Genomic DNA, 27,185 nt, shown 5'->3' on the forward strand with positions numbered 1-27,185 from the left:
CTGAAAAGCAGCATTGTAACAAGACACTTAATGCTGACGGGGGGACAGATGGACCTTGGCCTGCCTTGCTGCCCCTTCTGACAGGGCCTGCTCAGGAGAGGTTTAACGTGGGCCATGCAGTGCTTAACGGAACAGAAGGGTTAAAAACACACAGCCCTTTTGCTTCAGATCACATCGGTGTGTGAAGAGGACGGCGTGGATAGGATCCCCCAGCCATTGCAAGCAAAGTTCATTTCTGGCAGGCTGGTTTAAAAAAACGGCTGTATCAAAGTTCTGCCAGAGCTTCGCTGAGCATCGAGAACAAACTACAATTATTTCTTCAGGCCTCCCATACGTGTTCTTGTCTTTTTTTGGTACTAATCTTTCTTGTGCTATCCAGCGTGCTTCTAGATTTCCAGTTCAGTGATAGTGAAGGAGACAAAGCAGCTTCAGTTGGAGGCTGACGGCACCTGCGCTTTGGTTTGCCGTACCAATGGGTCTGTTTAATTCTGTCTTCCTTCCCCACAGACTCTTTCAAAGACTTACTAGAAGCTATACAGAATATGAAGGTTTATTTCAAAAGAATACATTTGCAAGAATACACAGAAATGCACTCAATGTAACAGTACCTTCTGCAAAAATAGGTTACATAATACCTGGTAATGAAAGAACAATCTTATTTCTCTACAAATTAGAAAGCAGAGATAATAGCCTGGACAACCTTCAAAATGGAGGTTATAGTTGTGTATGTTGTGAGAAGTAGCTAACTTTTAAAGCATGACACCACAGAGCTAATGTTGGTAAATCAAACTACTAGCACACAGCTGCGAACTATTTTATACAGGATTAACAAATATTTTGGTTCCAATTTGTTTTTATGCAGCTCTAGTGCCTCAGGGAAAATGCTTATCAAAGATACACAAAAACTATCCAAAATTACAACGTAACTATTAAAATGCCTCCGAAATTGAGAGGAAAGTAATCGTGTTAAATTAAAAAAATTTAACCAGGACTTCCAGACAAGATTTCCTGTTTTTAATCAGAGAAAGTTTACAAGAGATTTCAATAAGTTATCTTGAAACCAAGCGGCTGTCGATCTTAGAATCTTCGTGGAGGTCCACCTTTAAATGGCTTAAATCCTGAGCCACTTCCCCTCTGCATGGAATTGCCTGTGATCTGTACAACTCTATTAATTGGTGAAGAGTTACTGGAAACAAAGGTTTTAAAAAAGTGTTAAGTTAATCAGGTTCTAAACTCCGGGTGCACAGGTAAGAACATTGAATGTAACATCTCGTACCCCTCAACCGTTAAACTCTTTTAAGAGACTTGAAACCATGCAAGAAGGGAGACGCTGCGAGAAGTCGCTGGCTTCGGTGCGGCTCGGCAATGCTGCCACCAGCAACGCGACTGCTGTGCGGGCACGGGAAGGTGGGTTGGGATGTCGTGCAGCAGCAACCCCTCCCCAGGAAGCACCGCTGCTCGCACTGAGCCCAGGACACTGCCTACGCCTAACCGCAGCGTGGAGAGCTCAGTAGGGAACTGAGAGGAAGGAGTAGGTTTTGTACCTTGTGTGTGGAGACATCATGCCCCCTCCTCCACGGCCATCTCCCATTCTCCTCGTGTCATGATACCCGCTTCCTTGAGAACTAGGTCCATGCCATTCTTTTCTTGGTCCAGTTTCACGACTGTGGCGTTCAACAACGTGTCTGTCCTCGTTATAGTGCTGTAGGAAAGCGAGAATCGTTTTCAGAACGAAAAGGGATATTTTATCAACAGGAAACGAGCTCTTCAAGAAAGTGAAGCTTACACCTTATATATGTAACACACAAGAGTCAGGCATCTTTTAAAGCTTCCGTCCACTGGCAGCATAAGCCATGCTTACGAGAGCCCTGTTAACTCTAGATAACTAATTTGCAGTAATGACTGTGTGGGTACGCAGGGAACAAAGTTACACGAACTCACACTTCACTCCCAGTTCCCTCCTGCTCTCATATAATCACCGACAAGCATGTACTATAGAGCTACAGGGAAGTAAACACTCTTTTTTTAAAAAACAAAACGCTTCAGGATCTAGTAGCATCGAGCAATTCAGTCTGCGGACTTTAAAAAGTCTTAGGGAAGGTTTTTCTCAGTAGGATGTTACATATTACAACAACAAATTGCACGGTAAGTAGCAGGCAGTTAAGATCCTGAAAACACAGGGTAACAAGAAATTCTCAAAAGCCTGATCGGTAATTCATTCAGGTATTGTTCTTATCTACGTGAAAGATACCAGACATAAAAAGAATCGGGTATGCTTTCTGGAATTTTGTGGCTTATTAAAAAACCCGACAAAAAAGAACCTTTAAAATAAAGAAAACTAACTTGAAAATAACCAGAAGGCTTGCTAATGATTCGTGTGATGCTATACGGTCATTTTTCCAGTGTGATTTTTAAATTTTCCAGTCTCTCACTCATGCACACAAACACACGAGGATGACTCACTTGTCCTCCACCTCTTTCTCCCATCACGCCTCGTTCTCCTTCCCTGCTTCCATACCCAGAAGCACTGCTCCGGCTACCAGGAGGTGCCCCTCTCACATGTCCAGACACTTCTCTTCCCGATCGATCTGGCCTCTCGCCTCTGTAAAAATTGCTTTTATCAAAATTTTGGTTTCAGTGTAATAGAATTGGTACCAAATCACAGCACATGCAGACTGCAAAGTTTTCTTTTTGTTTTGCAGGTTGCTAGCAACTTGCCGTTAGCTTCGTAGAAACATTCTTTTAGATCTACGTGGCGCTCTAAATAATTACAGCTCATGTGTTACTTGTTTACATCTACATTCTTGCACAAAAGCCTCCTTACTACTACGTGTTGCTACACATGGTTAAGAATAGACGGCTGGGAGGCGGCGCCACATTTACAGATGAGGTAACATGCGAACCCTACACACAGGTTTTTTTTCTCATGCTTTTGGAAAGTGACTTTGCCATTCTTTAGGAGGCAGGGGTCTGTTCTCCCTTTACACATCAGTTCTGGAGGAACTGCTACTATGGCTGATGCTACAAGAACCGGTACCCTCGCTAGTTTGTTCGTATAGCCAGCAAATTTACCTGCCATCCCGTTTGTCTGTGCTTATGCTTCCCTCACTCTTCCAATTTGTTTGCCTAGGTGGATTTGAACCAGTCTCTCTTGGATGTCGACCGTGTGGTATTTCAGGTCTGTCATGAATTATCACTGTTCTTCTTTCGTCTCTGTCTCCTCGCACCTCTCGTCTGTCTGTATCGCGCAGTTCACTTCTTGGTTGCGGTGGTTCGTTTCTCCTGGACTCACTGAAGTTCTTAGGATATCTCTCAAAGCCTGGCTCTTCTCTTCGTGCTGTTGGGCGAGTCTTTTTTGCTTCACCTTGATTTACAAAACGTTCTCGCCTAAGTTGGTAAAGTACAAAAAAGTCATTTGCTTGTCTCCCATTTTCCCATTTCCCGGCACATCTAAGCACATGCGTGAGTATCCAAAAATATTATTCATCTTTATATTAATGTTTATTCCTGTATAGGTGGTACGTCTCTCAAAGATCCTTCCCACCCCAAATTACATTGATTTCTACAACTGTCATTTTGAGATCAAGTTCTTACAGCCTGTTTAACATTTCTTTATGCATTTATCTGTTCGCATTTTGGTCAGTATAATTTAAGCAATTGTAGAGCCTCCTTTTTGCCTAGTATGACGCAGAGGAAATGCTCGATTTCCTGAGTCAGCTAGAAAATACAATTCTAGTTTGTTGCAGCATAACAGTAGAAGACCACATATCTGTAGCTTCTGGACTTCTACTTTATAACCAGTTACTGGAGATGTTGCATGGAAACATGAAGTTGGATCTGGAACCAGCATCTACTGCACAGCTGCATGGATTCTGATGAATGTGACTTGTGCAAGTAATGCTCTTGAGTCTCATTAAACCAGTCGCTTTTAGCCTTGCCCCTTAAGGAGGTAAGTTACCAAGTAGGACAGATGTAATCCATTGGAACCTACTTATGACCAGATGCGAAAGAGGAATAAGTTGCAAAAAATCTTTCAAAATGTCACTCAAAAAAGACCATCAGGCTGCTCGTTTAAAGTCCTCAGAGAAAAGCAGACCAGATTCCATGATACATACAGCCAGTCCTGAAGACACAAGAAGTTCCAGGACTTGAGGCCTGGAGTGTATTGCAGCAGAACTGTATAAAGCCTTTAGCACCATTTTCGATTTTGAACAGTTAAGAGCAAAATACACAGAGATGGTGGCAGGCAAATACCTGCCCCATTATCTAAACTCACCTATCAAAAGATGATGATGGAACAGAAGAACCTTCTGGATATCGTCCCCGTTCTCTGTGATCAAAATCGTTAAACCTGTTCTGCTGGCGACTATAATCTGAACCATGACCAAAACGTGCATCTGTATCAAGAGCCATCTTTTTATTTTCATTCCAGTAAGGATCATCTCTCCTTTAAAGCAAAAAAAAAAAAAAAAAAAAAAAAAAAGAACCTTCATCAGTTACATGTATCCAAATCAAGGCCTAATAAGCACAAAACTGTTAGAGTCAGTAATCCATTTTTAAGATGCTCATTTGACCCTTGGAAAGCCACTAACCAAAGGTAGACTCTTAAACAGCAGTGGGAGTCATTTAAGAAAGAAAACCTGAAACATCCCTCTTTTTGAAGTGCAAATTAAAGCGAGAAAATATCCACAAAATATATAATAAAATCTAAGCAATAGTATACAGTGTTGGGCAGTTTAAAAAAAAAAAAAAAACACTGAACAAAACCCCAACACACACATCACTTGGCAAAATTTTGCCTTGAAAATAACCTAGGGAAAAAAAAATTGCCCTCTAGAAAAAACAAACAAACAAACCCCCACCACAAAACACCCACACATCAGAATAGCCTTCTCAGCAAAGAATAACGTAGGGAACATCGCAGCCTTGCTTAGTCGAAGCATTCAGCTACAGTCTCTACGATAAGAATGTGAGATACTGAAGTCTATCAGCAGCAGCCTTGAAAAACGAAGCTGTCCTTATCCCCCTGGTGAAGAAATGTCCGTGTTCTGCTACTGTATCTACCATGACGACTTGTATTTACCTCCCGCTGTACCACTGATATATCGATTTTAGGGTTGAGGTCTCTGTTCTCTTTGTATAAACAAATAAAGACGAAAGCCAGCTGAATTCATGTGGCTCAAGCAGCGAATCATACACGTCATCAGCTTTGATAAAGCCATCACACTGAGGTCCTGAACCATCCATTTACCAGAAAAGTGAATTCTTCACGAATTAGAAGCAAGAAATTTCAGCCACTAAGGCAGAACAAGTTTTTTCCTCAGCAAATGCACTGAACTGCATTATGCTCTTTTTGTACACTAAGAATTAATTCATGGGATGCTTCTCTTATTTCAAAACTTCCCTTCTACAGCTAAGGTATGTTTCATGCTGGGTATAAACTGCTGTCAAAACCAAACAAATACCAGAAATCCAGTTCTGTGCAGACTTGCTTCAGGTACAAATGCGTTTTCAAGTCTGCCACAAGGCTGGTAGCTGTTGCCTTTCACTCAGCACTGTAAAACAAGGGTTTGAGAATTAGTTTACCTGTGATCTACATCACGTGGACGTTTCAAAGAATTCCTCTTTTCCTGTTCATAACGAAGTTGCTGCTGCTGTCGACGGAGCTCCTCCCTTTCACGAGCAATACGCTCTGCTTCTTTTCGACGTTCCTACCGTGAAAGGGAAGGGTGAATAAGCACAACGAACCAACCAGGCCTTTATTAGAGATACCTACAGAACAATTAGCAAGTATAGGGAATTAATACTCGATAGTTTTCTATTAAAGGCTATCGGCTATAGTTAATCCTTCGAGAGCATCTAAAACTAAAGACCATAAGGAATACTTCTCCAACAAAGCAGACGAGATCTGGAGAAGCTATTGGACATCAGACAGAAGCATCTCCAGGTAATTTCTTGTATTGCTGCTGTATTTGTTGCCCAGAAACACATCTTATTAGGTTTTGCAGTGACATTCTCTCAGAAAAATCCAGAAAAATTATGGAAGACTAGTCTAGGCAATATGATCTGCTGTACTTCAGTGTTTGAGGCGGACATACATAGCCACCACATAAACCAGCAGCAAGAGCCTGCCATCAAAAGACAAGTCAAAGTCAAGCAAAGAGCTAAAGGTTACTGCTGTTGTAGGCTGGTTCTTTTATGGGCTGGGTGGAAGGGTGAAGAGAAAAATTCACCACAAGTGTGAACTCTGTAATCCTCCCAAATGATACTGCACTACAGTCAAACTAAAGACATACACACCTGTTCAATACGAACACGTTCTCTTTCCAAACGCTCCCGTTCCATCCTTTCCCTCTCCAGTTTTTGCCTTTCAATTTCTAATCGTTCCCTTTCTCTCTGCAAGCATTCTTCTCGTTCATGCATTATTCTTATGCGTTCTCTCTCACGACGCTCCCTCTCGGCAATTTCTCTTCGCCTAAAGAAAAAGAAAAAAAGTAAAAAAAAAAAAAAAAAAAAAAAAAAAAGGTAGCAGAAACTCATCTGAAAATTTTTCGCATCTAAAACTAACATCACCTTTGGCATAGATATGAAATAAACTATTTGAGAGTAAGCTCTGGACAGAAGTCCTGGTATCAGAAGTCTGCTCCTTTAGCCCCATGTAGCCAAACTAGTATATTCTACAGAACCATTTAAGCAGACAGCAGATACTAGGAAAAGTTATATCAAGAATCATCCATCATTCTTGATGTATTTTATGCTGGATTCATATTTCTATGTTGTCAATCTGACAGACAATAATAACAGCTTAGCTAAGAATATGACTTGGATCTTAAAAATAAATGCTATTTTAGCTCACCCTCTTCAATGCACTTATTGTTTTCTGTCCAAAAATAAGACAGAACAACATACCCACTCTGGATTTGCACAGGTTAAGCATACTTGTCAACAGCTTCATTTTGGTTTCTTTTTCCCACCTCCTATAGTAGTTTACAGGAAGGCGGAAAGGCACTTTCTCCTTTAAGCTTTATGCTTGCTGGGAATTCCTTTGTTTGTGGAAATCCAGCCAACAACAGAAGCCATTTAACTATCCTTTACAAACTTTTGGCCATATGAAAAGAGCAGAATAGAACAGTGTAGCCATTTAGTCCTTTTATTTAAAGGGACAAGATTGTATTATGCTTGGTTTGTCACTCAGATATACAAAAGTTCTGTTTAAAAACAGCCAACCAACCCCAAATGCTATTTCTGGCCACATGTCCTAGTCAACTTCTCATCTTTTCAAGAAGAAACCTGACATGCAGTAACACTTACGAGACAAGCCTCCCCCCCATCCCCAACAAACACTAAGCTATGTGTGTACATATAGAGCTACTAGAAGATTAAAAAAATTTGGAGTCTGTTAATTCATATAAAGATACTGTTAGGTAGGCAGAGTCCCAGACTTTAACATCTGAGTAAAAGGCTTGACAGAATGCATTCTGATTAGATTTCTAAATATAGTATCTGATCAATTAATGTATAAAATAGCCTTTAGCAAAAAGTTGAATTACTACCTTCGGAGTTCAACAGCTCGTCGTATTCTTTCCAATCGAACCATGTGTTCTCGCAATCTCTGTTCCTTCATCTTTTCAAAAGGCAAGATATCCTTTCTACCCCTGTATTCCCTGAATTTCACTTTATCTTGAATAATACGCTCTTTGTTCCTCAATATCTGTGGCTATAGATAGAGATTACAATGGTTATTTCAGAAGTCTCATTCATTTAGGGAGATTTCTGGATGCTGTGTTCAAGTATCATTAACTACTTAGCTATCCCAAAGCATACAAAGCTTCTATCTAAGCTTAACAGTTTGTGATAGTTTATTGACTCTTCAGTGAAAATATCAACTGTAAGGTATTAGCAAATCAGATAAGGATTGCATCAGGTCTATAGATACTTACTTTATCAAACCTTCCCCTTCTAACTGTCCTAGTGTGGCCTTGGTCTCCTTTTGTTTGGTCTAAAACTACAACTTGACCTGGGCTTTTACCACCTAGGGAAGGGGGGGAGAAAAAAAAAAAAAAAAGAAAAAAAAGAAAAGAAAAAGAAAAAAGGTTTAACACACACGCATCCCTATTTGCCTAGTACAGATTTTCCTTAGTGAAATTTCTACATCTCTAAATTGAACAGTTACTGGTAGGAGAAGCATACCATCATGTCTGTAATTAAGTAGTAATATAAAATACGGAAGCTTTTACATCAGCTCTAAAGCAATACATGTTACTGGAGTCTAAAAAAACCAGGTGTTTAATTCTCTGGTTTCCAGTAAGAGCAAGAACACGCCCCCAAAACAAGTCAGACACACATATTCAACAGGACGAAACATGGCTATATTGCATACTTATTCTTTTCTTTTCTTCAGTTTTTTTAGTGGATTCTTGATTGGGGCCACTCGCTCCATTATCACTCTTCTCATCTTTACCTTCTGTTTTCTTGCCTTCTTTACTTTCTTTTTTTTCAGATTTCTCAGATTTCTTTTCTTCTTTTTTGGTTGACGGAGTTCTTGTTAGGAAAGAAACCACAAATGTAAAGACAAAAATCCAACTAAAGGTTTTTCACAACTTCATAAGACATGTGAAGTTTCTTACTTGCTGGCTTTATCACTTGATGCTGTCTTCTTATCTCCCATGCTTCTACCCGAACCAGATTTCTCATCACTTTCCTTCTTCAACTCCTTTTTGGAGGGATCGCCTTTCACCTGGATTTTTTTTCCAAAAGGGAATAGGTTAATACAGATTCTTGCCTAAAATGGGCTATTTGGGGAAAAGTTTTCATCTTATTAAACCTACTTTCTCAACAGAAATTTGTTGTCCGTGCAGCTCTGTTCGATGAAGGTGTGCTATACATCTAGCCACTTCTGTACTAGAAGACATTGTTACTATGCCGTAACATTTTGCCCCTGGGCTTCGTGCGTTTGTGACCACCTTAGCACCAAGTACCTACATAAACAGGTAAAATTTACATTTTGAGAGACACATGTAGTAAGGAAGCGATGGTATTCCAATAATATTTTTACCCTAGTATATAAAAAACAAACCAAACAAACCCTCCCACCCCACTAGAAAGACTTGACACTCCCAAGTTTTTAAGAGCATATAATTCCACGGGAAGCTGCAGCTTTGAGCACTTTATCCCAACTTTCACATCACGGCATATTAATGTTGATGTCCTGTTTTTAACAGTCACAACCTCAGGCACATCATCTAAATGGACAGTTGTGACAGAAACACCACTAATCTGGATTTGACAGTTCATCCCTGACAGATGAACCCCCACAAGAAAGTCAGCAGCTGCCTATTACTGGCAGGAAGGTATAAGCGGTATTACATAGTAACTTAAAAAAGGAGCCAATTCTTCAAAGGCATCTAGCAAATGTGTCAACTAAGCAATTTTAGTAACCAGCTCTGACACCTGCTTCTTGAGAAAGCATTAAGCTTTGTGTTCCTGCTCATTGCTAGAATTTCTGTAACTACTGCAGCCAGTCTCCTTGGTGTAGTCAGGCTCTAATGCAACAATTTTATCTTTCTAGCAGCCTGTAACGGTACACCTATTTAGGAAATAAATATTTCCCAATTAATTTAAAAACTGGGAAGCTAAGTAAATGCAGGTACCAAGCACGTTTACAACGAGAGCAGGCAAAGAATTGGAAGTTTTAACAAAATATACACTCAGGAACATTCATGAAGGCATTAAATCATCTACTAAATTAATTAGAAAAATCAGAGATCCAATAATCAGAACCCATACTTGATATTCACAGTGCTAAGGTTGTAACTCGTTCCCAAGATGCAATAATGTCATAATTGCACACTTATACAAACACTACAATTTTACATAGTTAGCAGCAACTCCTTTGAGAAAACAGAAAAGCTGTTTTCAGAAGCCTGCTTAGCTTGTATGGATTCTGCACTGTTGGATGGAATTCGCATGTTAAATTAAACCAAAATTCAGGAAAACAGACTTAGTTTAAGCAGCCTGTAAAAATATTCATTAAGTTATTAGAAGTCCCTAAAAGAACAGGCATTAACTGTCACGTGTTTTCACCTGGTTTTCCCACTCACAGGCCCTCAGAAGACATTTTAAAAACAGTCTTCCCAAAGCAGCAGGTTCTATTAAGACTGTTTGTTATAACTTTACTGGTTAGTGTATTATCTTACATTCATGATTAAATACAGTTAATGCAAAAGAACACAGCCATCACTACTTAATTTTTTAAAAAAAATTTTAAAGCCAGCCCTGACCAATCATATTTATGAGATTTCTTTTGCATCTATTTCACCTCAACAGGAAAAAGATTTCTATAAAATTAACATATGGTTCTTCCCTGTAAGCACACACTCTCATTTCAAGATGCTGAAAAAAGTATTGGGTTTTTTAGATTACATTCGTTAGACATGTCATCTCAAACTTTTATTTATTTATTCCTCAATTTCTGTAACTGAGTAGAGGAGGGGAAGAGACACACACACAGCACACATGGCACCACACCCCATGAAATACCTTTCCGTATTTGCCGAAGAGATTTTTCAAGTCAGCAGCTTTTGTGTTGGAAGACAGTCCGCTAACCCACAGGTTTCTAGTTGAACTTCCACTGCTACCACTAACACTGCTTGCACTTCCTGAAACAAGTTTTACAAAACAGCCAAAAAATTAAGGAGTCAAAGGTACCATGAACATTGAATTGAACTGTTGCTGAAAAGATAAACTTCTCCCGTTACCTTTAAGTAACTCTTTATCTGGTTACCTTTCTTGAAAAGACTTCTACGTAAAAAATACATATGCCATAAGATTTCATTCATTTACCCATGTACTGAGACCAACAGCTTGGCTAACTCATACCCAAAGGACAGAGCTAGAAAGAAAATACAATTTGTTACAAGGCATGCTTTACCTCTCATTTTGATATATACGTTTAGCTCCAAATTCTGGGTCTTATCGATAACTTCCATTCAAGAAAGCCTTTTCTAGCACCCAACATTTGTTCCTCATCAGTACATCTTTACACTGCCCGCATTACCAATGAGGTGGCAGAAAGGTAGGTAGAGGAGACTTAGTTAATCCTCGCCTCCAGAGCAATGTGGTCTATCTATACAACTTCTTGAAGTATCTACTCTCCACCCAGAGCAGCTTTTTAAAAATACTGCTGGATATAGAACTGGATGCAGCGCACCAAAGTTATTTTCCACATACTACCAAAAATACCAAAGAAAAGCCAGAAAAACATTATGTGCCTGGAATAACCCCCACCTCCACATACGAGCCGTTTCTGCAACAACACAGAACTAAAAACTCAAAAGAGATTCACGTAATCTTATTCCCAACATCTTTTAGCCTTATATTATTTAGTTCAGCTTGCTGTTGTTTGCTGCTAAATGTATGAACTGCTTTTGAGTATGTTAAGATGTAGCCAGTCATACAGGCAAGACCAGATCTGGATCTCCAGCTCAACAGTTGGCAAATCCGGTGGTACGCAGAGTTTTAAAAGGTAATTTAACCACCTTGAGGAAAAAAAGTAGTTTTCCTTCTTGGTTCATCTTGATGCACTGAAGAGTCAAATACATCACATCTCAGTTATCATCAAACTAGGATTACCCTGATAATCCTAGCTATCACTTGATGTATGTGATATATCACTTGATGAACCGTGATACGCTTCAAATATCATTAAGTATCATTAAAGAGGCACTATACTGGCTTTGGCTATGTATTTTAAAGACAACATCGTGATAGTTACTACTACTATCACATAAGCTACATGAAAGCAGATTTGCTGTATCTTCATCTGATTTCATTGTAAGCATGTAACTATCGTGAAAAGACATGAATCTAGAGAAGACTGGATTATACCTGTCACAAAACTTTCTCCTCAGAAATTAACTGATCACGTAAAGTTGCGTTCATCCCTTAGCAATATGCAAGGGATTCTGCGACAAAGGTTTCTGGCAGTGAGCTAGCACGCGAAATAAGGAGACACACGAGCTTATACAAAAGCATTTTTTAAACTATGAAGCATCGATGTAACTGGTGACATTAACGTGATCTTGAGCTCCACTCTGAATTTGTAATCACAATACAGGGTTTTACGGCACAAATAGAAACTCCAAGGCAGACAAACATGTCCAACTTTAACGCGCTCAACAGCCACGAGTGCAATTTTGCTAGCAGGCACCTCAGCTGTTATACTTGGTTGAGAGTTCACTTTATTTAAAAATGAGATAGAATTGAAACCAAGACAACAAATTTCATTGGCATTATGTTTAAATAGCTGCAATTATTTTCCACTTGTTCTGTGTATAACGTCAACCCAAACCACTGTAGGTAAGTTACAGCAGGCTCATCTGAAATTTACACCTTCTCATCAAAATAAAGACTTGGAAAATGTTAAGTGGAATTTGCTCCCAGAAGTATTTTGAAATAGGAGAATATATTTTCATTGAGTCTTTAGAATAAGTATTTTTGATCTTACGAGGAATCTGGCAGGAAAAGAAAAAACAACCACACAAGCACATACATATAGCTAATGACTACTGTACCTCCAGCGTAATTTACTATAGGATGAGTTCAATTACGTAAGCCATTTTAGTATGTGGCAAGCAATTTCTCAAACAGGAAAGCATTTAGTTCAAGACAATACTACCCTAATTTGCAATAGTTACCTTTATCATCCTTTGATGTTGTCTTGCTTTCTTTAGATTCCTTAGTAGAGCTAGAGAAGCAAATTAAAAATCAGAAGAAAATTGAAAATACAGAATTTGGTAAGTGTTGCATTTTATACTACTAATACTAATAGACAAGTTAACATTTCAAAAAATAAAAATAAAAAAGGGCTAGGACTGTATATTTGAACAAATGATTCCCTTATGGATTCTTGAACTGATTTTCCCCAAGATGCCTGAAGATCTAGATTTTCTGACAACTCTATTCAGTGGATATATGGCAATCTTCTCCAGATTTCAGGACGGGGACTTGACTTCATTTTGTGTTCTTAGAACTGATAGCTGTTCATTACCATCATCACAAGGACATTTAAAAAAATCGTCAATTTGAAAAAAATAAATAAATGCTGACAATTCGACAATGCAATCAGTAGGACATAGTGTCTATACGAAGATCTTGAATTTTAAAAAGTAACTTATGGCGGTCAAAAAAATCTATAGGCAGGAGCATAGGATACTAATTATAAGATTCTTGCTGCTACCCCCTTAATGTAGAGTGATCTTATTGAATGCTGGTACTCAGTATCGTAAAGAACTGACATAGAAAAACAAACCTCTTTGCTTGACCAGAGGCCCCAGTAGACGAGGGACCTTTCTTCAAAGTATCCTTTTCTTTGTCTCCAGATTCTGCTTTCTTTGAACTTTCTCTGGCTTCCTTCTTGACGGGATCACCCTTCACGCAGTCTTCCTTCTTACCATCTTTATGGTTCTCAGTCATCTCATAGTCCTTGCTTTCCTTCTCCAGGCTCTGTGAAATGGTATCCTGCCCATCCTTTGGCTTACTTGCTTCAGAATCTGTAATTTTCACATTTTTACCTGTTTCTAGGAGGTCATCACCATCAAAATCCAGAGTGATGGCATCTTCAGCCTGGATTGTAACCGATATGTTATCATCCTCAGCTTCTTTCACAGAGGTGTTAGCTTCCATCTCTTCATGAGCCGTGTGATCAGCCTCAGCTAGGCTTTCTTCTGAAGGAAGAGGTTTAGATACTTCTTGTGTACCATCACCAGAACCTGCTTTATCTAAGAGGATTTAACAGGAATAAATATGGCAAAACAAGAAGTTTAAACAATTTCATATGCATAAGCTAGAATAGGACCTAGAAAATACAAAGCCAGTTATTAGCACTGATGGAAGGTTAGAAAAAAACACAAGGTGTATTAACACAAATATAAATCCTTTACCCAGGATCACTTATTCTTCATGGCAAAACACATTTTCTAGAGACAAATACCAAAACATTAGGAGGGAGAATATGGTTCCATCCTGGAGATACCCGTTCTTCATAAGAGGTATCCATTTTCCAGTTTAGGATTTAGTGTTCCAGAAGAAAGTAGTTGCTTTGGATGCTCACAGTTTTGATTTAATCCGTCTTTGAATCTTCCTGGTTCCAGGACTTCTAACCTTCCCAAATCCAAAAGAATTACAGTCTTGGAGAATTTCAGCCAGTCTTCCTTGCTGGTGTTCTTTTGCTTTTCCTTTCCAAGCAGTGGTTTGGCAGTCAAATTAGCTGTACAAGGCTGCTGCAGAACACAGAGGCGTGAGCTTTAATCCAGAGTTCGTAGACAAACGGTTTTCAGTCTTCATCCACTGGGCAGATTTTTCCATCTCAGTCCCGCATAGGCATCTCCAACCGTATTTCTTGGGTTTGCACAGATAAGACACTTCAGCCATAGGGTCCCTCGTAAACACGGAGTCTGTAGTTTTATCCTGTAACTTCAGTAATGTGTTTATTCCATCTTGTGTAAAGTGAGGGTGTTCCATGTCCTTTCTAGTCCACAATATGTAGAATCCTTAAGACTTCTGTCCAGGAAGTCTGTTTGCCCAAATGCATTACATTCCTTCTATAGTTTCACTAATGAGCACAGCTTAAAAAAACAAAAAAGGTAGCCACTCCACAGGTTTCCAAACACTTGTTTTACCATCCTGCATACAACCGGTATTTCTAAGTGACAGTAAGCCAAGTATATGATGGTCCATACATTTGTTGGGTGCTCGAGTTCAGTGTATGGGTGTATCATTTCGCTCAATTAAACATCAGTTACTGCAGTGCAAGTTGGAAGCTTTTGCATGAAGACTTACCGTATATTAAAATCAGTCCTTGAATACTATGTTTTTTTCATTAAGAATCATAGTATTACAACTGCATTATACATCCACCACAGTAACTGATAAGTACTGTAATCAACTCTTAAGAGTAAAACCACTCTTAAGAGTGAAATAAACCCACTGACTGCGATGATTCCAGGTGCTGAGCTTAATAAGGCAACAAGTGATACTTAGTACTGGAGACAAGCCTAGTATTAGTAAAGAGATTGAATATTACAAGAGAAAATTGCCTGTTGTACCAGACTAAAGACCTCTGAACTCTATTAAACTTTAAACATACCTTTCTCATTTTCTTCGTCTTCACCGTCCTGCAATAAAAGGAAGTAAAGACTAAATGTCTCTGACTTTAAAACTTTAAGTAGAACATTTTGTATTTTCCACAGAATTTCTGTCATATGAAGGCAAACTAATGCACTGAAAACTGCTTCCAAAGAAAAGATGATCTAAAAGCCAAGCCTGCGCATCTCCCCTGTCAAATGACTGAAAATGGGTATGAAGCCTCACTGGTATCTATCTGCAAACCTTGCAGTTTGCAATCGGAGCATGCAGATATTTTCTCCCCCCTTCCCCCGACCCTTAACTCAACAGGACATTTCTAAACTGTCCCATGTCTTGCTAGAGCCTTCAGAATGGCTGTCACGCTGCTGATAACTACTTTCAATGATGTGCAAGCAATCCATCAGTAGCTTTAAAAGCTTAGGACAGAAGCCAGAAACTAGGTAGACTTCCTCCACTAAGTACTTACAAATGAAACTGTGATTTTAATAGGTATTTACTTAATTATCATCAGCTTCACTGAGCAAGACATGCTGTATGAGATGTCCTTTCAGAAATCAATTCCATGTAACTCAGAATGAATTTCTGAACTTAAATATGTTACAGATATTAGTATTATACCAATATCAAAAATACAAAAAGAACCCCCACCGAACCCAAACAATCAGCCCCCTCCCCCCACAAACATCGTCCAAAGGCAAATTTCTACATTAAAACAGGAGTTCTATGCTCCTGTATAGGCTGTATATACTGTGTTAGCATTTAGCATAGCCCTCTGAAGTGTTTTTAAGAGAGTTTGAAATATACCGCTTGCTAAGTCTACACACTAAATACTCCCAAATTGTAGACAGAAATTTGCATTTAAATAGCAAATCTTATTTGGCAATCACAATTATCTGCATAATATTAAAAAAAAAAGCGCAAACCTCCTATACCATTTACCTTTACTGTATTACATCATCACATCATCTGACTCAGATGCATGCTGGAACAAAAAGCCAGTCTAAAGTGATCTTTTCCAACTAAATAGGGATGATAATCAGCTTAACAGAGCTGATTTGGAACTTACATGGACAGTCGGAAAAGTATAATCTTCTATGTCTTGGCCTTCATTTTCCTACAAGAACGTAAAAGGGACTTGCTCAGCAAATTATTTGTAAGACACTTAAACACTCAGAGTCAAGACATTCTGTTAACTCAGAAAGCAGTTAAGTGGATACACTATTGAATGCGTACAGGTGAACATCAATGAGTTCTCATGACTTGCCTCTTTCAGCTCAGCGTTCAGATTATGCATGTCACTACCAGTACTAAGGAAAAGGAGCACTTAGGAACTCCAGACTGTGGTAGAATTTTATCAATGCCACATTTGTTTCAGGACTACTCAAACACAAGCCAAGAAAAACAGACAGAAAAAAAATTTACTAAATTACTTTTTAGAGATAAGCTGAAAAACTACTTCTGACTTCCTAGGAATACAAACACACTAAGAAAAATTTACATTTTGCTGATAAAAATCCATGTAAAATACAACAAAGTACCTGACTTTCGGAATCCTTTTCTGCATCCTCTGTTGTCTCTGCTGGCTCCAGGTCGTGGTATCTTTTCTTTTCTGTAGATGGCAGTTCTTTAGAATTCAAGTTCTCATCTTCAACAGATTCTTTAAAATCCTTTACTTCATCATTTCCATCTTGATCACTTGCATCTTGAGTCTCCGATTCACTTTCCTTTTGGTGTGAACAAAAAATACCTGGCATAACTAAGGGTATTAGCTATATTCTGAAAAATTCACTGCAAGAATCACTGCTTCTGCAAAATACTGTATCACATTCATAATAAAAATTCATAGCACGTTTAAAATAATCCACATCTTCACACCCTTAGGCATCACAGCTCTGAATACAGCAAAAACAATGCTCCAAATTTTCACATAAATTAGCACAAAGAGAATGGAAGATTTTTTTTGTAAAGCCAAACATTAAACTTAAATACAAGATGAGGGGAAAAAATTACATACTTTTATTACCTTGACAAAGGAATCATCTTCTACTGAAGCATCACCAGTTAATTCATCAGCTTCCTGCTTTTTACCTGAAATGACAGAATACGCTAATGAATAGAGCTGTTACACAGAGCAGACTTCCTTCCAATACGGATTATGTGTTGGGCCTTAGTTTACTATTCTCTATACCTTCTAGTTTACCTGAACTGTTTGCTACAATATAACCTTCCCAAAACTGGATACTTTTAAGGCGAGCAGAAAAAACGTCAGCTAAGTGAGCATGAACAATCAATGCTGTTGCATAAACAAGCAGTGACATCCAAGCTAGTGATTTGAATAGCAATCCTTCTACTTTGAGCGACAATGGAATTCAGGAGAACATTACACTGTACATTTCTAGAATTACTGGAGTTAATGAGACATTATGACTTAAGACTTTGGAAAGGCCTTATAGGATAATTAGCATCACCGAGCTATTTAGGTTAGAAGGGACCTCTAAAGGTCCATCTAGTCCACCCAACCTCCTGCTGAAAGGCAGAGCTAAGTTCCGAGTATGATCAGATTGCTCAGGGTGTTATCTAACCGTGGGTTTGAGTATCCACAAGTATGGCAATTGCAGCCTCTTCAAGCCACCTTTTTCAGGGCTCTTCACCACTAGAGGGAACAATCAGCAGAAGAATTAAGTCACGTGAACCATTCAGGTCTTCTACATATTCTTTACCGTACTAAGGGCAGTTCAATTCCCTTGAAGAATTCTGTTCTTCCAGCACATGCACACTTTAATAAAGACGCCTCTGTGGAGATGATGACTACGCACAGTTCCCTTTGGAACCCACTGCAATTTCTTAATCTTCTGCAAAAGCAAGACCTAGAAGACTAGACATAACTATCTCCACACAAACCACCCTTTGTAGAGCATTCTGTCTCAGATTCATTCTCTCAAAGATTAGCCTGTGCGACGGTTTTCAGTAGCTTAAGGTACAAAAGCAGTTCTGTTAGGAAGTGGCTCTACTGTCTGCTACTGAAACCCAGTGTCAATTCAAGATGCAGATGAGATGACAGTCATGATCAGCACTTAACGCTTTATTTTTGACATCACATCTTCCCTCATCCCTTCATCCTCTAACGAATGGCTAAATCAATTCTATAGATACTCAAAAGGAATAGAAAAGAAAAACATCAGCCTAAGTTTGACACAGTATGGACACCTCTGCGATGCGGAATAGTCAATTTTTGTCAGCAATTTCCATAGCCTTTTCATACACAGTGCTTAAATTGCATTTCAAAGCTGGAAACCGCTCAGCTACAGGGCAAGAAGAGAGACTACTGTTTTGGGTTTACTCAGATTCCAGTTGGTTTTACTCATTTCCCTGGAAGACGACACTCTGAGTACTCCTGTACACAGCACACTGTTGATTTGAGGTCAGATGTATGCCAGTCTCCAGGAAAAGACAAATGGCAGAAGTTATTTCTACGATTGCAGAACATGAGGTCTTTAGATCCAAATACATAAACAAGACCTTGGTGCTGATTTTACTTCATTTAAAACCAAACAAAACCTTCCTGGTTTGTACGTGTAATACAATAGATTGGTGAGATTTTGGCATAAAGAGCCAGCAGCAGAGGCGTGCTTAGGGAAGCTAGCTTTCCTCGGGAGGAGGAGTGCACGTATGCTGGGAGGGACAGGTTTTGATAGGCATCACAGCTGATACCTGAAAGCAAGACTAACCCGAATTTTTATTACTATTTTAGTATTCCATGATAAAATCTACAGCCACGGATCTCTTCAATATAAATATAAAGCAGTGAGAAACAGCAAGGATTCCTACACACACTCAACTGCTCTCTGTTTTACCCATCTCACATTTCAATTCTTTAGTTTGTTAAAACCTGAAGAGACCAAGTTTTTTTCCCCGCATCCCATATCCAACTAAACACACGCAGACACAGGCAAACACAGAGCAGATGCTAGACCTATTTAGCAACTATCTAGCCTATACTATTATCATGAAAGCTATTTAAATCCACTCATTTTGCCTGAGGGAATCTGGTAGGTGAACTAGAACCTAGACTTTATAGGGGATAGAGGTGGGGGGGGGGAAAACCCACCCACGTCAAAGCTACCTGAGGTTAGTCCCATCATTCTGCAACAGCAGCTAGAGACTTCTATTGACATGTCCTCATCAAAAGGAAGTTATACCTTTCAGTAATGAAACTGTCCGTATCTTTTATTTGTTGCTAAATTAAGCCAGACAGGAATACATGTTTCCATTAGCTTTTCTTTAGTCTGTCAGCCTTTCTTTGCAGAAGTATTCCAAGGCATAAGGAGACCTGAACAACAACCTTCGCTTTTCAGCTTCAAGCCTGAAAGTGGTAGAAAGTTTGCTTCCCCTCTCAGTTCTGTGTTTCGGGTTACTTTGGTCCAGTTAGTCACACTGCTCACAAGTGGCACTTCAAAGTTTTGATACAGATAGCTTTCAGATGTTGGTACAGTAACTTGCCAAAAACCCAGCATCCACAAAAATGCAAAACTTTTCCACACTGATGCTGGTCCACAATGGGCTTCTGAAAGGCACACTTGACTCATAATTTCACAGAACTAAAAACAGATTGCAACACACACCCTTCAGGACCTATTTCTGTGAACTTATATAAGACCAGTATCACTTCAAGGAAGATAATTCAAAGTACATTAACAATCAGTGTCAGAACAGCTGGACCTTCTTCAGACAACAGGCACAACAGCTCTCAAGTCACACAAGTTGTCAACCCATAATAAAATTTCTGTACAGGTTTATCCATGCTGTGGCTATTGAAAATGTCAGTGGTATAATGAGCACTCACCACAAATCTGGGTGCCTAACCACATAAATATTAATTTACTTTGGAATAATGGCAGTCCTTTATAAGCCATGCTCAATCCCTTTTCTGGTAATGGCAATTGCTACACACAGTAAAATTGCAACAGACTATTTACTCAGCGAATGAATATTCTTCTTAGAATATTTCTAGATGATTTCTAACCTCTTTAAAACGTTCACTTGATATTATGCAGGTTTAGCTTTCATCTCATTTACAAGCCTTAGCGTAGCATAAGCTTGTTCTGCCTATCCATAGCCCTCTACATGTGATATTCAGGCTACATAAGCATATACAGAATTATAGAAGAGTTTTATTTTGGACAAGTCTTAAACAAACTAGACATCCGCATCTCATGCAGAAGTACAGCGACACACTCGTTATAAAATTTTAGAAGGATCAGTGTTTGCATTTCTGCTGGTATGCCTGCTGAGACTTCCAACTGGGTTCTGTCGTACCCGATGCTAAAGTTTCATCAAAAACACGGGATGGGAAGAAAAAAGGAGAAGGGGAAAGAAAATCTTTACAATGGAATGAACTCTTTACAGCCTTATTTGGTTAAGAGGTCTGCTGCAATTTGAATAGTAACATTTGCCACAATATTATCAAAAGTAAATTATACTGCTACATTTCTGTATTCCTAAATGGTATCACCGGGTTACAAGAATATTTAAGTCTTCTACAGTGTCTGCAGGATACTTTGTAAAAACCATAAATTACGAAGAGCAGTATGTACTTCAAAGAGTCAGCTGCTCTCTGGAGAATCACCAACTTGCTGGTAACATTTGCCATCGTTTGTAATCACTTGATTAAACATTCATAACACTTTTTAGTGTATCTCATTAGAGATATCACTCGCCCCCACCTTAATGAAATTAATGAGGAAGCATTTAGCCACATTACTTCCTCCTATCCGAGGGCACACAGAAGCCTTACCTACCATTTGTTGTACACTGTCTATATCTCACTTCAATAAGGCATGATATAACTTAAATTACGAAAAACAGCTTTCCAATATTGGAACGACCGGTGCAAAGTGTTTCTAAAATTCAGCCTGCATGTTATTTTTCAGATATTGATTACAACTTACAGTATCTTAAATTTCTATCATCCACACTGAGTTCCCATATTTTTAGCTGAATAATTTCCTCCCTCCAGAGAAACATTATTTTCTACACATTATCTACTCATTAACATGCAATGAGAAAGTCTAGTTTAAAAGGAATGTTCTCTTTATAAATAATTTACATATGTCTTTCCTCAAAAGAGGGGAATGTATTCATTTCCTTATAATGTACTCTATCTTGAATAAAACACTTGAGAAAAGTAGGGTCTCAACAGCTGGTTTATCTTGACAGAAATACTCAAAAAGTTACAGGGATATTAAGAGCAACTGAACAGCACCGGTCAGATACCTAGAAACAATATTAAATTAAGAAACCTACTTTGTGAGTCAATTAAGACAGGCATGCCTTGTAACATTAAGAGTTTTAATTAGCTGTGCAACCGCACTGTGTGCAACGGCACCGCCCACCCCTCCAAGAACATTTGGAGAAGTCACTTTTCAATCTTTACTATTTTATTCAGCAACTGCAAAGCAGACCAACAGAACTGGCCACTAAGAAGCAACAAAGCAGCTACATGCTTGCCTTAAAAATAAAAAGACTTCTAAAAGGCAGGTGAACCCAGCTCAGGAAGAAGATTCACTCAGAAAATTCAGTCTGAAAAAAATAGTATTTAGAAATAAATGAAAACTCGGGTAATTCAAGATTAAAATCCAGGCATTTGTACTCGTACCCACAGATCACACATGTATGTAACACAGCTGTAAGACACCTATTTTCAGAGCAGTTGAGAACCCCTAACTTTCTCCAGCAATGATTCACTGGGCAGGAAAACCGATCTCCCTCTGGACAAGCTTGCTGCACAGTACAGTGTTTCAGAAATCAAATTCCAGAACTACAGTAATGGATATTAACAACTCAGAGAGAAGAAGAAATAACGAACTGACAGTTTGTCAAAATAGTTATTTTAATATTCCTGAAGGACAGATAACATCATGACAGATTCTTTCCCCACTCCACTCTCCTTTTGCAGGCAAGCAGTGTGCAACTTGGTTTTGTGGAGGTTTTTTTTAAGTAACTAAACAGTTTTGATGAAGTCATCAAAATTATTTGGGCAATAGTTTAAGCCAGCCACTGTTAGTTGCCTGTGTTTGACCTAAGAAATAGTATTATCAAATTGGAAATTTAATTGGAAACTAGAGAGGTACTTCAGACACAAAGTTACAGGTGCCTAACTAGCCTCAGAACCTTGAAGAGCAGCAATAAGCATCTTTGCTCACATTACATCTCCCAGGTTAAAATTGATTAGCCTAAAATCTCTTCTTCACCCACACTAATTCCAAAAGTTGGCAGAAAAGTAACTGCCAATCACCAAGTTACAATGTACCATTTACACAAGTACAATTACAAGTTACACCAAGTACAATGCCACAAGATTTCTGACTGCAGCTGCTTTAAAGGAATGTGAACATTCCCAAAGCATTTCATGCTAGCAGTAAAGGAACTTCCTCTGGATACCAGAATAAGGAGAGGGATGTTCAGGCTTGAAAAGAACAGCTTTTTCCAAAAACTGTCATCCTTTTACAAAGCGATAAATTTGTCCGTAGGTACTAAATGCCAGGGTGGAGAGGCACGGCTGAGGCAATTAAAGATGGAGCGCTTGGCATTTATTATATGTTTAAGCTTTCAAACTTCAACTGGTAAAATCAACTGATCTCACCTGCACAGCCCCTCTGATCAGCTGTTCTGCAGCTCCTCTTTACCTCAACTATTTAATTAAATTAGCTTCTGGAAAAAAAGTGTTAGATTTTGACTAACTTTGCATACAGGGCTGATCAAGGTTTCTTGCTGGATTACAGAATCCTTCCACAAGCATTCTTTAAGTAGTGACACAAAAGCCTCCAATTATAAACTTTCCTGATGAAGAGCCACATGGCTCCCTCTATGTTATCTCACGTTTGGGCAAGTCAGTAAAGGCCCTATTTTAAATATCACTCCTTTTTCATACAAGATCTTACGCTGCAGAACTTGGTATGGGATAATAGCAAGCTGCTGTTTATTTTAAGACAGAAAGGTCTACATTCAAACCAGCTTAGTCAAGGCCTTATTATTCTACTCATATTGGTTTACAGATGTTTCTTTCCTATCTCATAGCAAGTTGGGTTTGTGTCATTGTCAAAAGCTTGTCACAGTCTGGTAAAAAACTGCAGCATATACTCAGTTGATAGATCAATTTATCAAGCCACCAAAAAATGCTGTTCTATGAAGGTAAGTCCCATTCTTAGCTTCATTCCTATTCCTCTCCATTTTTGTCAAGTTCGAAGAAAAAACCAAGAGGGAAACCAAATATATCACTCGCACGCAGACACTATTTCCCTCTAATTCAGCCTGCATCAATATTCCAGATCAAGTTTTTCTAACAGACAGTGCTAGGGAATTAAGACATCTCACTTCTTCCACAGACCTTAAGAACTGCAGTAAAACTGTCCACAAAGACATTCAGATCTAAAACCAACAGCCACCTGACAGTTCCATGGTTTTTTGGAAGGGAAACTTCCTTCCTCCCTCCCATTCACCTCTCTCTGGCTGCAATGAGGAGGTTTATCCATTACTCCCACTCTCTGGCCTTTTCTGAGGCTCTGTTTTCTTTGTAAATGAGTATCTAATCTTCCTACTCTCCTTTGTACAGCAATAATAGCTCTGGGGGAAAAAACCCCACAAACTATAGGACTAGTAGCGTCATTAATTCTACCACTGGACAGCAGTAAAATTTTAAAGACCCATTAATATTACTACAAAGCTGTGGGGCAGGGGGCGGAGGAAGTAATCATTAGCAAGAGGCCTAGAGCAGTATGTTGGTGAAATCAGTACAAGAGCAACACAGCTCAGTGAAAACAGTGTATAAGCACAAGAAGGATCAAGATAGTAAATTTTAAAACAAAAAAAAAAAAAGTCAGCTGTATTGAACTTAGTTGATGGGCACGCATCTCCCACATGCCTTTGAAAGTATCCTAGTAACAATCCAGGGAACAGATTTTTGAAGTGCTAGATTTCCAAGTTTTGAGGGATGCTTTCTGGTTACTTGTAACATCTGTCAGCAGAAAGCATGAGAGAGGGAGATAACATTAGAACCAGCAGTTAACACATAACAAGGAATAGTTAAAAAGAAAGAATATATTCTTTCTTACAGTTAGAAGTAAACCAGTAAGATCAAAAAAAGATTCTCCCTAGATAAATTAGTGAGTTTTTCTTATTACACACTTGAAGATTAATACAAGCTCTTACACTTTTGGCACAAAATTTGCTCATAAGACTTCTGTAATCCAAGATGTAATGAGGAAAAACTCTTGAGCCTGCAAAGTGAGCAGATAAGAACTTCATGAAGGTCATATCTTACTTTGACGTTTACCAGGAGCGTACATTCATATGTAACGTTACGATTCAATTCCACAGAAGAGGTGGAACAGCTACTGAAACCTGCCTCAGGCAGCAGCACAAGCAGGCAAACTACCTTTGCAGAAGTGAAACAGTGTACCTAAACAAGAAGCCAGTTCGAGAACATCATGCACGTCATGATTTTAATATGGACAATAGGAGGATGAAAAGCAGCAGTAAAAGAAGTGTTGATCACAGTGGAAGGAGTAGCCATTTAGAGCTCTACATGAAAAATTCTGGAAGTGTTTCCTTAGCTTCCACATAGTTTTCTTAAGCATCAGTTCCCTTTCCAGAGTAGGGAATAAAGTAATATCACAGAGGAAAATCAAACCATTGTCAAACAATTCATTCTCTTTCACTTTTCTAGTCTGTCAAAAGCACAGGTAAGTTCTTCAAACTTCCTAAGCAGATAGATTTTACTATTAAGTTCCCTATTCACAGCACCAGACGAAAGCATGAATAATCACAACACAAAACTCAGCCTAAGACAAGTGACAATGGTATAATGTTGATAGTTTCCAAAACAGGTATCTATAGCACACGTATGAACGTTCTTAACATGTATGTTCAATCAAGAATGCTATGCATAAAACAGACATTTCCTTTCCCAGTATTACTTGATTATGGATGCTCCCAGAACAACAGAAAACCCTAAAAACCCCCCAGAACCCAAACCTCACAAAACAATATTTAAATACTTATGCAAAAGAAAACAAAGCAAATACAATCACTGCCAAACAGATTGGTATAGAATTTAAATAATTATCTTTCAGAACAGAAAAACTAAAACCTCTTAACTAGACATTTCACAGCAAGCCTTCAGAGCCCATTCAGGAAAATTCATATTTATAATCCTGTCTTCAGTTAAAAGTATGCTAAAAACCCACAGAACACAGTCCTCTTCAGACAGTGACCCCCTACCACATATCATTGTACACTCATCACTAGCCTAGGTCCAGCACCTTCTCCTGGCTAAACAACCTCTTAGTTCTCCCTTTGCTGTTGCACAGACACTCTCAGACACTACACAGATCCCCACCCCCCGCACCAGAGCTGCGCAGCAGTTCCTCTACCTGCTCTGCACCTGTAACACTCCATACTCCATGTTCAGGGTCTCTGTTTACACAGCATATGTCAAAAATCTCACAAATGACCTACAGAGCCTCAGCACACGCAGCACAAGGCTTCAGGATCCCAGGCAGTACAGCCACTACGCTCACAGCACATCTCTTCATCCTCCCATTTTCCATATACATCCAGCACCCCTATACATTGTCTATATACAGTGACTGAAAGCAGTTGAGCAAGGCAAAAGACATCTTACATGACAGAAGTCATAAACAGCAAAGTTACAATTGTATCCAAACTACAGACCACAGTTCCACGCTCCTCCTTTATAGCAATATACGCAACAAAAACTGCTTAAGAATGTAACGTATATCAATAGAACCTAACCTTTGCCTTTGGTTGGTTTCTTGGTGGGTGTGTCAGCCGAAACAGTTATTTCAATATTATCTGGATCGCCTCCTTCCTCTTCAATAGCCTAAGTGAGACAAAAACCACAATTTTTAATGGATTTCCGTGGAAAGCTAGGCAATTTGACTTCGGCAGAAGTCAGAGAGCCAAACAACTATGTCTTCCAGTCCCGACAACATTTTCCACAACCACTTCGGGTTAAGCCTTAACACTTCGTGCTGGAGGCGGTGGCACGCCAGGGGCAGCGGCAGCAGTCCGAGCCGTGCCAGCGCCGTTTCCAAAGCACACCTTATCAAGGACCAGCACGCTTCTCCTCGGTAACCCAACACTAGAAGGCCACTACGACACCCGCGATGACATTCAGAGCGGCACAGAACCAGGAGGCTGGGCTGCACGGAAACCCCGCGGCGACAGCCAGGCCCGGGACTCACCCCGGCGGCTGCCCGGCCAGCTCCAGCGCCCGGGGCGGCGGGCGGGCCCTGCCGCAAGGCCGCGGGGGCAGCCCCGCCGCCCGACACCCCGGGCCCGGGAGGGACGCGCCGCCCGGCCGGGCCGCACAGCGCCGGGGCCGCGGCAGCCCCTCGCCCGGCAGCGGCGCTGGGACAGGTCCCGCCCCTCACACCGGGGGCAGCCGGCGGGGCCGCGAGGGCCCCGCCCCCGGAGCCAGGCGGCCGGCAGCGGCGGGCCGAGCCCCTCGGCGGGCCGGGCCGGGTCGGGTCGGGCAGGGCCGGCCCCCGCGGCCTGTGCCGGCCTCTCACCTGCTTGAGCCGGGAGATGAGCACGGTCTTCACCCCGGTGATGTCCAGGTTGCGCCGCTTCAGTTCCGACTTGAGGTCGATCACCCGCAGGTCGGTGATCTTCTTGCTTTCAGTGGGGGTCGGCGCTACCGCCGCCGGCGCGGCCGGTGCCGCGGGAGCCCCCGCAGCGGCGGGAGACGAGGCGGCGGCGGCCATTTTAGAGCGACTGAGCGCGGCAGCTGCACGCACAATGAAACCCCCCCGCCCGGCCGGGCCGCCGAGTACCCGGATGGAGGCCGCGACTGACCTGGCGGCGCGGCGCAGGCGCGCTGGGGCTCACCTGGCCCCGGGACCTCCCCGCGAGAGGTTGGCGGCAGGCGCGGCGGGGCGGGCGGGGCCGTGCCAGGCTGCGCTGCGGCCTTGCGGAGCCCGCCCCGGGAGGACGGGCCGGGGCTGGGCACGGCACTGGGC

The 27,185-nt window shown here is 40.3% G+C and overlaps 1 protein-coding gene across 10 annotated transcripts; it reads right to left on the reverse strand.

Moving 5' to 3' along the window:
• Positions 1–532: 532 nt before the first annotated feature.
• Positions 533–27,103, reverse strand: SLTM (SAFB like transcription modulator). Of its 10 annotated transcripts, none has more exons than XM_055715463.1 (21): positions 26,736–27,103; positions 25,957–26,044; positions 17,168–17,232; positions 16,683–16,868; positions 16,211–16,258; positions 15,146–15,173; positions 13,310–13,724; positions 12,696–12,745; positions 10,540–10,658; positions 8,829–8,978; positions 8,628–8,737; positions 8,381–8,541; positions 7,941–8,032; positions 7,554–7,717; positions 6,301–6,475; positions 5,587–5,711; positions 4,277–4,447; positions 3,073–3,387; positions 2,464–2,602; positions 1,545–1,702; positions 533–1,186 (listed from the first exon to the last, which is right to left on the reverse strand). In XM_055715463.1, exons 1-21 carry the CDS (start codon positions 26,928–26,930, stop codon positions 1,078–1,080), a joined length of 3,063 nt encoding a protein of 1,020 aa, XP_055571438.1. In that variant the 5' UTR covers positions 26,931–27,103; the 3' UTR covers positions 533–1,077. The 10 variants fall into 10 exon arrangements, with proteins under 10 accessions (XP_055571438.1, XP_055571435.1, XP_055571437.1 ...); XM_055715460.1 differs by having other exon boundaries at positions 2,464–2,614; XM_055715462.1 differs by having other exon boundaries at positions 8,462–8,541; positions 13,310–13,778.
• Positions 27,104–27,185: the final 82 nt, after the last annotated feature.

The sequence above is a fragment of the Falco cherrug genome, chromosome 7, assembly GCF_023634085.1.
Source record: "Falco cherrug isolate bFalChe1 chromosome 7, bFalChe1.pri, whole genome shotgun sequence".
NCBI classification, from domain to species: domain Eukaryota; kingdom Metazoa; phylum Chordata; class Aves; order Falconiformes; family Falconidae; genus Falco; species Falco cherrug.

What these genes read in the sequence shown, in the direction of transcription:
- SLTM (XM_055715454.1), bottom strand. Translation starts at nt 26,930, where the DNA reads ATGGCCGCCGCCGCCTCGTCTCCCGCCGCTGCGGGGGCTCCCGCGGCA. An exon ending in TCTTCGGCAAATACGGAAAG is followed by an intron (nt 8,979 to 10,539) that starts GTATTTCATGGG and finishes CTGTTTATGTAG; the next exon opens with GTACTTGGTGCTAAGGTGGT. An exon ending in ACAGACAAACGGGATGGCAG is followed by an intron (nt 2,615 to 3,072) that starts GTAAATTTGCTG and finishes TTTTGATAAAAG; the next exon opens with CAATTTTTACAGAGGCGAGA.